At 34.6% G+C, this 13,132-nt stretch overlaps 1 protein-coding gene across 1 annotated transcript; it reads right to left on the reverse strand.

Moving 5' to 3' along the window:
• Positions 1–353: 353 nt before the first annotated feature.
• LOC149782184 (uncharacterized) lies at positions 354–2,951 on the reverse strand. Its single transcript, XM_089934846.1, has 2 exons — positions 2,930–2,951; positions 354–1,289 (listed from the first exon to the last, which is right to left on the reverse strand). Exon 2 carries the CDS (start codon positions 1,246–1,248, stop codon positions 520–522), a length of 729 nt encoding a protein of 242 aa, XP_089790972.1. The 5' UTR covers positions 1,249–1,289; positions 2,930–2,951; the 3' UTR covers positions 354–519.
• Positions 2,952–13,132: the final 10,181 nt, after the last annotated feature.

The raw sequence follows: 13,132 nt of genomic DNA on the forward strand, positions 1-13,132 counted from the left end.
ATGTTTGACTTCATTCAGGGGTTAACACCTTTACATTTTAAATGGAAGTCATTGTCCAGGTACTAAATCAAAGGGTTGGTTTTGTGATTTGTCATCATATATTCCATGAAGTTATTTTAGTATTTCTTGATCAAAATTGAAAGCAAATATACACATAAATGTGGGTTCTGTGTTTATGTGAACTGTGTCATCCATCACTTATCATTGACACACACACATGCATATATGTGCGTGTGTGTGTGTGTGTGAGTGTTTCTGTTTATATGCTTGTGTGTTTACTGCCAATCACTAGAAGTCATTTCTTCGCTTATTCTAAAAATTACTAAACAACTAAAGAACAAAGAACACTTGCAGAACCACTTGCCTGTCACTTTTATGATTGAAATGGAATACACTACATATTAGTTACGGAAATAAATGGTGCAGTAAATAAATGTTTAAAGTATAAACATGTTTATAATTAATAAATGTTTAGCAGAATACTTTGATTGGTTTCCGATTTTAATAACTAGAAGGATATTAACCTATAATAGAACCAGCAAGATAATCATCCGCTACTCCAATTAGGCCATGTGGTGTCCACATCGGTCTCCCTGTTCCAAAACTCCAAACTCCCATGTGCTGTCCGCTGACACGAGAGCCGAAGGCATTTGCTTCTGCATTTCCTCTAGCGGTGATAGCTGCAGATGTCCCTGAGCCTACTACATCTGGACTAGCTCTAATTCGATGCCCACCCCAAGGGCCATGTCCTCCAAAGCCAGCGCCATCTCCACCCCTTGGTCCATATTCTCCTAAACTATATCCTCCATAAATACCACCTACTCCCAAGCTACTGTCAAACGCAGGATTACCGGAAGATTGGCCAAGTCTGTATCTTTTTCGGTCTAGAATAAAGGGACCATGTCCATTAAAAAAGGCAGTCGTTGGGTGGTTAGAACCGTGAGGGCTTGTAACCGAGGTGATGGGACCAACCTTGACTACCTGACCAGCATTGTGAGGGGCTGTTCCGATGCCTTTACCTACAGCAGTGGATATTGTACCCCTTGGAGTACTGATGGCATGTCCGCGACCGAAACCAATCGATGTAGGTCCTGCAACCACAGTGGTACCACCGTGATCTAATCCTCCGAACCTAGCCCCAGGACCAAACCCGGGACCAAAACCGAAATGTGAACCACCAGAGCTCAAACTGTAGCTCCATATGCCCTTGGCCAAGGCGATGCAGCATAAGATGATGATTGCCTTCATCTTGGGCTCTGACAAGATCAAATAGAACCTCAGTGAGCAGCCTGAAACCAATCAAAAGTAACAAGAACTAACATTGTTTAAGGATAAATCGTACACAATAAGACGATTTATGTGGTCTTATATAAGTGGCAATTGTAACCCATACATTCTAAAGACAGAAATGTTTTAATTAGGTATTGGTTCTTCATTTCAGTCAGGTATGTGTGAATGTCAAAAACAAATAAACAACTAGATAATAATATAAGCCTGTTCATCTCATCCGAATCACAACTGACCGTGATAAATGCATTTACATTTTCAAGCAATTAGAGAAAGGAATCTTGATTCATTATGTTTGCAATTACACAATTATAGGAAAGATGTCCAATCTATTTGGTTTATTGTGTTGCTATGAAAGTCGTCACGAAATCATATAAGAAGGTGATTCTTATGCATTAGATAAATATTTTTAACCTCAAACAAGAGTCAAACATCGTGATGATCATCTTCACATTCTTCACATATTGAGTGTGTTGGAATACACTATGCCTGACAACCGACAGGTGCTCCGCTTGAAAACTTTATAATCTGATTTTAGAGTGCCCATTTTAGAGTGCCCATTAGTGCATGATTTTGACAATGTGCAAATAGCAGATATAAATAAAACCCAATTGTATAGTCTATTCAAAGGAGAACGAAAAATAAATGATGCTCTGTATTTCCACTAAATCGGCATTGTTTCTTTCACATGGTGAAACTGGTTTTATGTTATAATCACAGAGATACAGATTGGCTCGAGCCCGCCTGAGGTTCAGTATTATGATTTTGTCAGGCATTGGCAGTCTGAGGTATTCCCACTTTGACTATGAAGGGTGAAAATTACAATCAGATAAATAATGGGTATGTCATGAAAAAGCAGTCAATATATTTGCGAGTCATCCTCTGTGAGTTCTCTGGCCTCTTAAAGTCCATGCAATAGGCAACAAACCTACTTCTCTTCATCAGAGAAAAGTTCAGGAAAAACATTATTTTTAATAAATCGATATTGTTCGAAATTTGAAACGTTCAATTTGTTTTAAAGTTTTCTTCTCCTTTCTTAATGTTATAGGTATTCGTGTGTTTGTTCGTTCCTTCAATATTGGAATAATGAATAGTTCAAACTAAATAAATCAGAAACCTTTAAGATATTCAGGAAAATTAAATAAATTGGATAACTTTCTAAAATTCAAGAAACACAAAATTTTCGTGAGAGCTAAACGAATAAAGATAAAGTATAAAATCCATTTTTGTTATAAAACAATGTACAAACAAAAGAATTTCAGGAAACTGAAAAAATGACAGCCCCTTATGATCTCCAACATCATCAGTAAATTAAAGCAGTTGTGAAAATAAAAGTATTTACATCACAATACTGAAAAAAATCGATCATTTTGGCGTTAGCGTGATCTTTTTCAAGTCAACACTTAGTCGATGCTATTCATAAATAAGTGAAAGTCAGAATGAAATTTCCATCATGTATAATGCCCAAAATCCTTGTATAAAGATTTAAAGCAACAGAGTGAAAAGTAAACAAGGTACGACTCGACTCTTTGTGGATTTGCATCAACTTTGGTATAGCGGGACTTGTGATTAACATTATCTTAGGCAATATGACAAATTGAACCCAATTGCTTGTAAACTCTACTGGAAAACTGCAACTTACCTCCTTCTTCGTACTTTGGAGTGGTATGAATGAATGTACCACTGGACTTCGTTATCTACTCCATTATATACTAAGACGTACGAATTAATTTACATGTAAATTACATTATAAATATTCATTTATTCATAAATCGATTAATCATATCTGACATCCATACACCAAATGTTAAGTTAAACCACATGCGCAAAAACACATCCCCCGAAAAAATTCAGACACACAAGCAAAATCTTTGTAACCGCAATAAATATTCATTAATTCATAAATCGATTAATCATGTCTGACTACCTGCACGAAATGTTAAGTGAAACCACTTGCGCAAAAACACGTCCCGAAAAAATCAGACACACAAGCAAAATCTTTGATTTATTTCTCTATAATGCAAACTGAAAATTTAAAAAGAACTTACAGTATTATGAAATAAATCCAAAACGTTTTATCACAAGTCCGAATGTATGAAGTTCTAAATTAATTCCGGTGGTTTACCAATTAAATTCCAAAAATGAATGTGTTGATGTGCCTGAAGTCTTAAACGAGGTAATGTGCCAATGGCCAGAAATGTGATGAAGTACTAACAGTTTTTGTATGTATCACAATATTATAGTCAAAAGTGTTCTTGTCTGATTTCTGTATGAATCTCATATTAATGTTCCAGCCAATAATATTATTCACAAGCACCTGGGACTAATTTGAATAAATAATTCCTTCCCAAATGAAAATCTGTACACAGCAATTAGAGGGATTTTGTTCAAGATATTACGACAATATTGAATAATGTATCAAGTAAAGAACCTTATTGTAAAGAGGTAAGGCTCAATAATAGAAACGGGATGAGGATAAAAAGTTCATTTCTAGAACATTTTAATTCGTCAACAAGATAAGATTTAGTACAATAATTATAATAAAGAACATGACAAACATCAGGTAAACAAGATTTGCCACTGGGAAATACCAATATTATAGACTCAGATTGAGATAAGAATATTTACCTGTATTGATCCGTATATTTCATGCTCAAATATAAATATTATACGTGTTATCTTGTTATCAAAATCATTGTCCCTAATCAGGAACACGTCGAAATTGATTTTGAATCAGGTCAGTTACGAAATACAATTTTATGCAACCTAGAATCATTAACAAAAGGCATAAAAACAAATAACTAAATATACATAACACCTACTCTGATAAAGAAAAGAAAGATTAATATGATAAAGCTTTCATTTAAATATTAGTCAAACATAACTTGCTTAAGCATTACATAAGATGGATTCTTACGAATGACACAAAAATGAATGAATCAATATAATACTTCTATACACTTGAAAATTCATCACAAATTAAATAATATTTTCTTTGATATGACTAACGTAAATACTGAATTCCTTCAGAATAAACGAAACCTAAAACATCTCTGACTTTTGTTTTTCATCAAACGAGAAAAAGTCAGGGTATTGTGATAACTGAATACAATGATCGGAGAAGGAGCTAAACTAATTTATACACTTAAGGTGTGTTGAACGATAATACCAGGACAAAGAGGTCTTTACGATTGTTGAATAATTTCCATGGTTCTTATTTATTCGTTTTTTGAGACAAAATAGCTCACATGATAATATACACCATTGTCGTCCACCAACACCAACACAACTTCATTAGCCATTTTAAATTACTGACTGAATTATGGAGCTAAAAAGAACAGCCGTACTCTTAAGTATGGTTTGTACCTTATCAAATGCCGCTTGACATTGTTCAGAACATTAAAACTTGGTTGTAATGCTTGACCAATTGGTCAGAGATTAAGCAATTATGTAAAACTCGAACCAAATTTCTCGTAATATCTAGACATACCCCAAATTCAAATTACTTACGTTTTACAGATAGGCAGAGGGAATTCATACATATTCAAACACAAAACTTATGTTGTGTTCTCCTGATCATGTTCAACCATGTGTCCTAGACATGCAACACAAGCACGGCAAAGACACACGTTTGGATTAATTGATCAAAAAAGTGCTGAATTGTCTCCAGGTGATCTTTCGAGGTGTAGTTATAGACGAAGACATCATGGAAGTAAACAACACAGTTATTTTGACTGGAGGTATTCAATTTCATTGAACGCTAAAGAGACAAGGCTAACCTTTCATCCCTAACGGCACCAATTTCTAATGATAAATTCCATCTGGAGTTAGGAATGGGGAATTTCATATGTCCTTTCCGTCCGTAACGTTTGTCTAAATTCTTTGAAAACATCAAACTTGACGACATATTCTATAGTTCCAATTTTGTCAATACAGTCAACGCTTATTGGCAATGGAATGAATATGTTTTGTTCACGGTGTTCATTTTGCTATAATCGGTGCATATGTAGAAAGTATATGGTTTCAGCACAAGAATACGTAGTCAACTCCAATCACGTTTACTTGGTTCCATACAATCATTCATCAGCTAATCCTTTCTTTCCCAAACATTCCTGTTTGTGATAATGCATCCTGTACGAAGGTGTGGAATCTACAATTTAAGCTCCTTGAAGATTTTATTTATTCGTGTAGCAACATCTGGAAAGATGTGCATTTATTTAAATAAGACCTGTTTTAGTACACGTCTTTTGTGGTTTTTGATGGGAATGTTTCTGGTCCAGAGTTTTCAATATTTCTGAATTTCAAAGATTTTTTACACCAACGTCATGACAGTTCAATTGCATTCCATCACTTCAAGCATCAGGGTGTATGAAATTTGCAATGCTATAGACTGAATAATTAAAACGGATATCTATATCAATATACTCCTTTAAAATATGAACATCCCATGAGTATTTATAATTTAATTTGAGTCACTTACTTTCCTTAAAACTTTATAAGAACTATATCACTCAGCCTGAAGAGGATTTTGAGGTATGGGCAAAACAACCAGAATTATAATACCTGGCTGAATACTCATTTCTTTTGTATTTTTGTCATACTTTAATTTCATTTTTAACTTGGTCTTTGACAAGAGGCCGACGCAGTCTACCATTAGTCTTCTAAATAGTTCGTCAAATGTAGGAATAGGTTACATATTGGTTTTTCCTACAATTCTACAAGTCTGACAAGATCTACAATATTCCAAATATTACTTGTAATTTTTGGACGCTAAAATGATTAAAGATTTTGTAACAAGTCAAGCTAACAGCTAAATGACCGGCCAAATGCGTTTCATGGGCTAAACTAACAATGTCCTTTATATACAACTGTCATAAGGATCCTATTTTAATACAAACAACAACTAACAAACAAAAGCATGAGACTTGTGTGGTTTCAGTTTTTCAAGTAGCACTCGGAAACAAAAGGAGCTATCAGTATCTTTTGTTTTGTTCGACAATGAGTAATTATAATTTGTCGCCCTGATAAGAATAAAGAAAATTAATATGTATAAGAGGATCACCGTGATAAAAACCTCTTGATTGATCAATACCAGGAGCACAAATAGCTTCATCAAATGTCTGACCAATACGTATGTCGGCTAAGGGAGTAATCTCCTGATCAACATCATTTTAGTGAGCTTTGTTTCGCATAGTTGTAGTAACAGCATAACAAGGGTATAAATCAGGGATTTTTCAATGTACTGGAATTTGGTTATATCAAATCATGTCTTGTGAGTTACATGTTTCTTAACCACAAACTTGTGTCCAACTATGCTAATGCGTTGTAATAAACGAATTCCCTGCATGGGTAAAGATCACACAGCTACAACTGTCACGGGTCCCGATATTAAGTCTGATAACAAATTAACACAATGGACACGAACGTTAACAAAACCACACTCTACTCTAGTATAAGAACGCTTTCATTAGAAGAAGACATCTAATGAAAAAGGGAAGTTTCCCTGATTGTAAAAGACTCTGAACAGCTCATGTTTGCAATAAATAATTAATAACGAAATGAGATTTTTTATGATCGGTTGTAAATAACCATTCATTTATCTGATCATCTGCAAAACGCACTAAGCATAAAATGTTGTTCTTGCGCTCAATAATTTAGAAAAAGGAAATGATAATGTATTTACGTTTAAGCAAAATTTCAAATTAAATTTTAGCGACTGGAAAATTGCAATAAATGATAAACTTCTTGTACACTTGATATCTCACTCATAGGCACACCATGCACAAAATTTGCTCTTTGCCGAATAAACACAATACACAATTTCAGATAGCAATACCTTTCGTAATGCATGAAACTTGATAATATTTACTGAATATGCTTAAAATGCACGTTTAATGAAGATATACTAGTTTCCTGGGATTTGCTTCAAAAGGTCTAAAATATTACCCCCAACTCCCAACCCTAACAAAAATAGTGCCTTGTTTGGATAGACTGTTTGCCAATGCTTGTTTTAACATCTATTAAACGTGCTCTTTAAACTTGATGAAATTTTGTAGAATGTAGTATTTACGTGTTCTTTTTTTTAATGAAACACAGTTTAGCGTAAATTGATGGAAGATATGCTCATTTTATGTGCTACACAGGTGTTATTTTAATTACTTTCTCTGTATGAGATGATGTTCATTTTCTAATAAACAAAAAGATGATGTTCGAAATGCGAAGAAAACTTTCAATATTTTTTTAATTTAGTTAGGCTAAGTTTGAAGCAGAAAGCGATAGAGTTTTACCAGTGGAACACTATTGGATGTTTAAACAAGAAATATAAGAAAAAACATAGGGGTCTGAGGCCACAGCTAAACAGGAATCGTTAACACACATTTCGACAAAAGAAATATGCTTGATTGAGAAATTACAGTTTTGATGCGTTAGAAACGATAAGCAAATAGTGAAGTTTTAGAAGAAAACACTAATAATATTATATAGATAAAAATCAGTTTTACCACGTTGGAAAGGAAGATACTGATGTTATAGAAAAACTTTTTTAAACGCATTATAGACCGAAAATATATTGCTTCATATATAACGCATACATATCATTAGGCGAATAACAATCCTTTCCAGTGCACTAGATCCAGCAAGTGATCGCGTGTGTCAGGGTTTGATTACGATCCATCCAATACATTGACAGCCTACAGTGCGAAACTGGTATCTAGCTAGCCTGAGCGCTTTCGACTCTTTAATGAGTCTATTTCAAAGACATACAAAACATAGACAATACAAACAACTAAAACAGAAAAACAGTTATGTTTGCGGTTTGGAAAATAACTCAGATAATTACGCTGTATTAAGTGTATGGATGATTACAATAGGTCAACATATATCTAGTTTATCACTTTATAATAGTGCACTTCATAAAGACACCGTTCTAATTAAAATGTGCAAGCTGGTACGATTTAGAATATATACTCACTCAATGTTATCTACAATACACAACATAAACTGATTACAACCAATTTTCATTTCTCTGCAATTGCGCATTATGCATTAGGCTTGACAGTTGATGCTGCAAAGTGTTAAAGTGATGGGATAAAAATCAAAACAGTTGCGATAAAATAGCAAGCATAAATTCGAGTCTTTTTAAGTTTATATTGCGCCATTAGACCTTTCCGTTAGAGTTTCACAATGAATTGAACAACATGATAAATTACAACTTGATAAATTAAAAACATATTTGGGATTTTAAAGACTGATATGGTAAAGATAGTTTGCTTTTAGTTCAGTTTTGGAGGTTCAAATACACTTTCGACTGCATACTTTCTAAGTGGAACATATCTAAATGTTTCAATCACGTTTCTATCTTTAACAAAGAAGAAGAGTTTTATCTTTTATTGCTGGTTCAAGTTCAGTCAGCTAATTTACTTGGAAAGACATGAAAATCTGCATGAAGTCTATTGGCTAATATGTCGCGTTCTCCTTGTGTAAGGAGACCTACTGCGATTCTAAACACATACAATTACTTCTATATACAAAGAGACAATACGGTTGTACACTGGTAATGATATAATCATGACCAATTTCAGTTCAAATTTTCAAATTTGGCCATATTAGTCAATAAGGAATATGATATGTTCATGTTCAGTAGCATGTAATTTAGTATGAAAAAACACTCACTGATATGCACTAGAGCAAAATTTAATGAAAAATGTGACATTTACTTTTGCAGTAGCACACACTTTAGTGACGAAACTAGTTTCTACTATTGCAGTAGTAAATATTTTGCAACGAAACAGACTTTTACCGTAGAAGAAGGATGCACTTTGGTTAAGAAACTAATATGACACTATATCAGCGACAAACATTTTAGTGGAGAAACCCACTTTTACCCTTACAGTGTAACATATCTCAAAGACGAAACCGACATTTACCATAGCAGTAGAGTTCAGCTTTGTGACGACACTAATTTTTACCATTGCAGAAGAAGCAAACAATTTAGAAAAAAATGACAGTTTTGCCTTTGCAAGAGCACACGATTTAGACAAACAACTATTTTTTCTTTACCATTGCAGGGATATCTTGTTTTGAAAGGAACAAGCCACATTTTACCATTTCACAAGCACATATTTCACGCCAAACTTACCTTTTTCCTCTTAGTAGCATACACTTAAGCAACACATGAGTCTTACTGCTGTAGTGGCACACACAGTAGAGTCGGAACAGAATATTACTCTTCTAGCAACACAATTTAGAAGAATCATGTATGGGCAGGGGTGAAATACACGCGCGCAGTTGTTCGAACGGGTTAGGATTTGCAGGGTACAGGATTTATATCACAATATAAATCACTTACCCTCCATTCTGATTGTACCCCCTCGCCACTATCACCACCACCACCGCTTTTATAAACGAAAAGCAACATGGATATAGTAGTAACAATACTTGGTCACTGAGTCATCATTTTAAAGTATCGAACCTGATTGTAGCTTGGTTTACACCTAACATTGTCATTATATTCATGTTTACAACCAAACAGATGCTGTCGCTGTAAACAAAAAAGAGTGCTTAATGCCCCTTTTCAGGTTCTCTTCCGTTTTTCCAACAGTCCATTTTGAGGAAAAACTGTCAGCTGCATCTCATTTTTGTAATATATGTTTCGTTATTTAAAAACCAAGTTTAATAAAATTGAAAAGTTGAAATTGTACATACAGTGTTCTAAGGGATCCCAAAGTTATGACAATTTAATAAGTTATTCAAGGTATATATAAAGCAGAGAACTCGTTTACAAATTTTGTTTAAGAAAATAATCCAGACTAACCAACACAAAAAGATAACATGTTTTTGTAAAAAAAATCCCACTGATGTAAAACACGCAGAAAATGAAAGTGTTAGATATCCATTGGTCACAATCTGGTTAGAATGTATTACTTCTTTGATTACGTTTCGTGCATTTATATATCCATTATGGGGTTTTAATATCGGGTGTTGTGTGCAAAACAAATGTTATAGTAAGTGAATCCTATAGGAAAAGCAGATCATTCAACCAGGACGTGTTCCATCTGACATAGTAATGAAAACCACATTGTAGGTGTGTCCCTTTATCTCATAAAGTAATCTCGCAGAAAGAGCAGTCGGAGGGACGAAAAGTCTCAAACTCGTCTAAACTGACCGCCATGTCCTGTATGGATGAAGACTCTATATCCACGACAGAAAATACGAATGTAGGCAGGTTATGGTTTCATCTCGTCGCAAAGAACTCTGACGATCATAGGTCCCGAAACTGGTTGACTTTTACATTTTTTCGCTTGGTACTTTAAGTTGCCAATATATGACTCAAATGCCATAACAAATGGGACAAAGTAATCTAGGTGTATAGATAAAATGTTTTGTAGCAGTGTGCAATGAGTGATTCAATCAAAGGTTGCAGTTAAAAACGTCAAACCACATAAGTTCTAAAACTTTATAATCTTCAGCTTTCAGCTTCTTACCAGGTAGGAAAACAAAGTACTAAAACTGCAAAATTACGAATAAATATCTACACAAGCATCCACAAAGATTGTAAAAACCTTACGGAAGTCTTAATAAGCAATTACGTTTGACCGATGGGTAAAATTAAGTTAAGTTTGATTGATATGGAGAGGACTATGAGATGCGATGTGGATTGTATCACATTGAAATGTTAAATTTGTATACATCCGGTAGGCTGGTAGCAACTATGTTATGGAACGGAGCAGTAATTTGAAAATGTTTCTTCCCTTTGACTTTTTTGTGTTATTGTTTTGGGTTTGAATCAATTTTTTCAGCACACGATATGTTATATATGGCGGCCATTATAAAAAGTGGAGGAAGATCCTTGGTATGAGCTCTTGACCCATGAGAATATACTGTCAAGCTTTCGTACAATCACGGATAGAGGTGAGATGGCAGTGATCGGTAAAGGAGAGCTCTATATTAATCTCGGCCATCCGAATCCTTATGCTTTTGTCATTTTTAAAGACGATGAAAACGTAGTTGTTTGCCTTTACAAGAGGACTATTTTTCAGTGGATTGATTGACTCCATTTTCATTCTGAAGCAAGTATTTTTTAATGAACTCTTGCATGAAAACCACTCGTTCATATGACCTTCCGTTCATTTTTAATAATTAAAACAAGTTTGTTAAAATGGCCACTGTGGCGGTCATACTGTATATCAGATTGAGGCGTTTTGCATTTAAGAACAACAAGATGTAACAAAACGTCTATCAGTCAAATTCCCATGTTGGAATTACCATCGTTTAGAACAGGGGTCTCAAACACGACACCCGCCAAACGCTATCCTGTGGCCCGCAAAATGATTGGCGTCACAAGATGTCATGACAGACAACAAAAGGTGGCGCTCCCTTGGTCCATCTAAAATGTCCTGATGCGGAATTCAGGGTTGTTTGAGTTTGAGACCCCTGGTTTAGAAGAAGCCCTTACAAGAATTTCAATCTGTCCACTACTGCAGCCAATTTGACTTTAGGTTAGCATGATTTCATTTAGGAAAAAGCAGGCATGAAGGTCTGCTCGTGAAAACGTGTCTAGCAGCGGGATAACACTAGATGGGAAATACTGATGTAATAATTTGGCAGCCAATGTTGGAGGTTTGATCGGCAGCATCGTTATTATGTACAAACTAGTCGTCATAATTCTTTTGAGTTAAAAGCCAATGGACTTACTGTCATCAATTGAATAGTAAGAATGCTAATGCAAGTGTCAAGACGATCTGTCTTGCTGCCACATTAAAAGAGAGTCAGAATGTAATCTCACTGCAAGATGGTAACGTAATCGCCGGAGTTTAAATTGTAGGTTGAAGTGATATATTGTACCCATGGTTTGCTATATCGTTCAAGATAGAATATACCATAAAGGGTTTTTACTGTACAGCGTGGATACTAATGTGTAAGGTAAACGTCAATTTATGCAAAATATAATACTGATCACTTCATCAATTCGTTTGCAAATGTGATCACTCAGCTACGCATGTGGGAAATAATTTCAGATACGCACACTGATTTCTCGATTTGTCCTCTTCATATGATGACAGTAATATTTGCCAAGTGGTATCATTTCCTCTTTTTCTTGTAACTGTTGGTGAATGATACAACTATATTATGAGTATTTTATGTTTATACTTATAAATTATTGTGGTCTTCTGTAAAGAAAATATTATCTAGTTAACTTTTATCGATGGGCAGAAATTCTATCTTCATTGATATTAAAGAATAAATATGTGTTGACAAGTTCATGTCAACATATATATGTCTATTGAACTTTGATTATTGGAAAGTTCTCTTTGCTGGAGTAGTCATATGGGTTCCTAAAGGAATTAAGTTGTCCATATTGGGTGGGTTAACTAAGGTTGGTTCTGAGAAGAAGTATGTTATATCTCATTGAATTGGTGAGATCACTTTAACAGGTATTATTAAATATTAGATTGAGTAGAACAATGTGTCACTTGGGGAATATTTCGACGTATAAGAGTAATAATTTCTTAAAACTGTATGAAAGGAGATAATTGAGAAAACAAATTTATTTTGGAGGTCTGGTTGAACGAAAACCAATTCGGTGTGGAAGTTTATCTTAAAGATGACTCGACTGTTGCTGTCCCGTCTTTTCAAGCTGCATCTACTACTGTGAGCCCGAGAGTAATCGACAAAACAGAGTACGGTAGCACACAAGCTCGTTATTACCGATAAAAGCTATATCTTTAAATTTGCTTGGAACGTTTTGTGAATCAAGTTCTTAACCTAATTGTGTTCGTGAGGAAGGCACGAACCCCCATTTTGTAAGCATAATATTGCTAGCAATGTATGAAAAGTGATGGTAAAA

This window comes from Sinohyriopsis cumingii, chromosome 15 (genome assembly GCF_028554795.1).
Source record: "Sinohyriopsis cumingii isolate HCF-2022 chromosome 15, ASM2855479v2, whole genome shotgun sequence".
Classification (NCBI taxonomy): Eukaryota; Metazoa; Mollusca; class Bivalvia; order Unionida; family Unionidae; genus Sinohyriopsis; species Sinohyriopsis cumingii.

Excerpts from the sequence above, each read along its gene's own strand:
- LOC149782184 (XM_089934846.1), bottom strand. The coding sequence starts at position 1,248 with ATGAAGGCAATCATCATCTTATGCTGCATCGCCTTGGCCAAGGGCATA.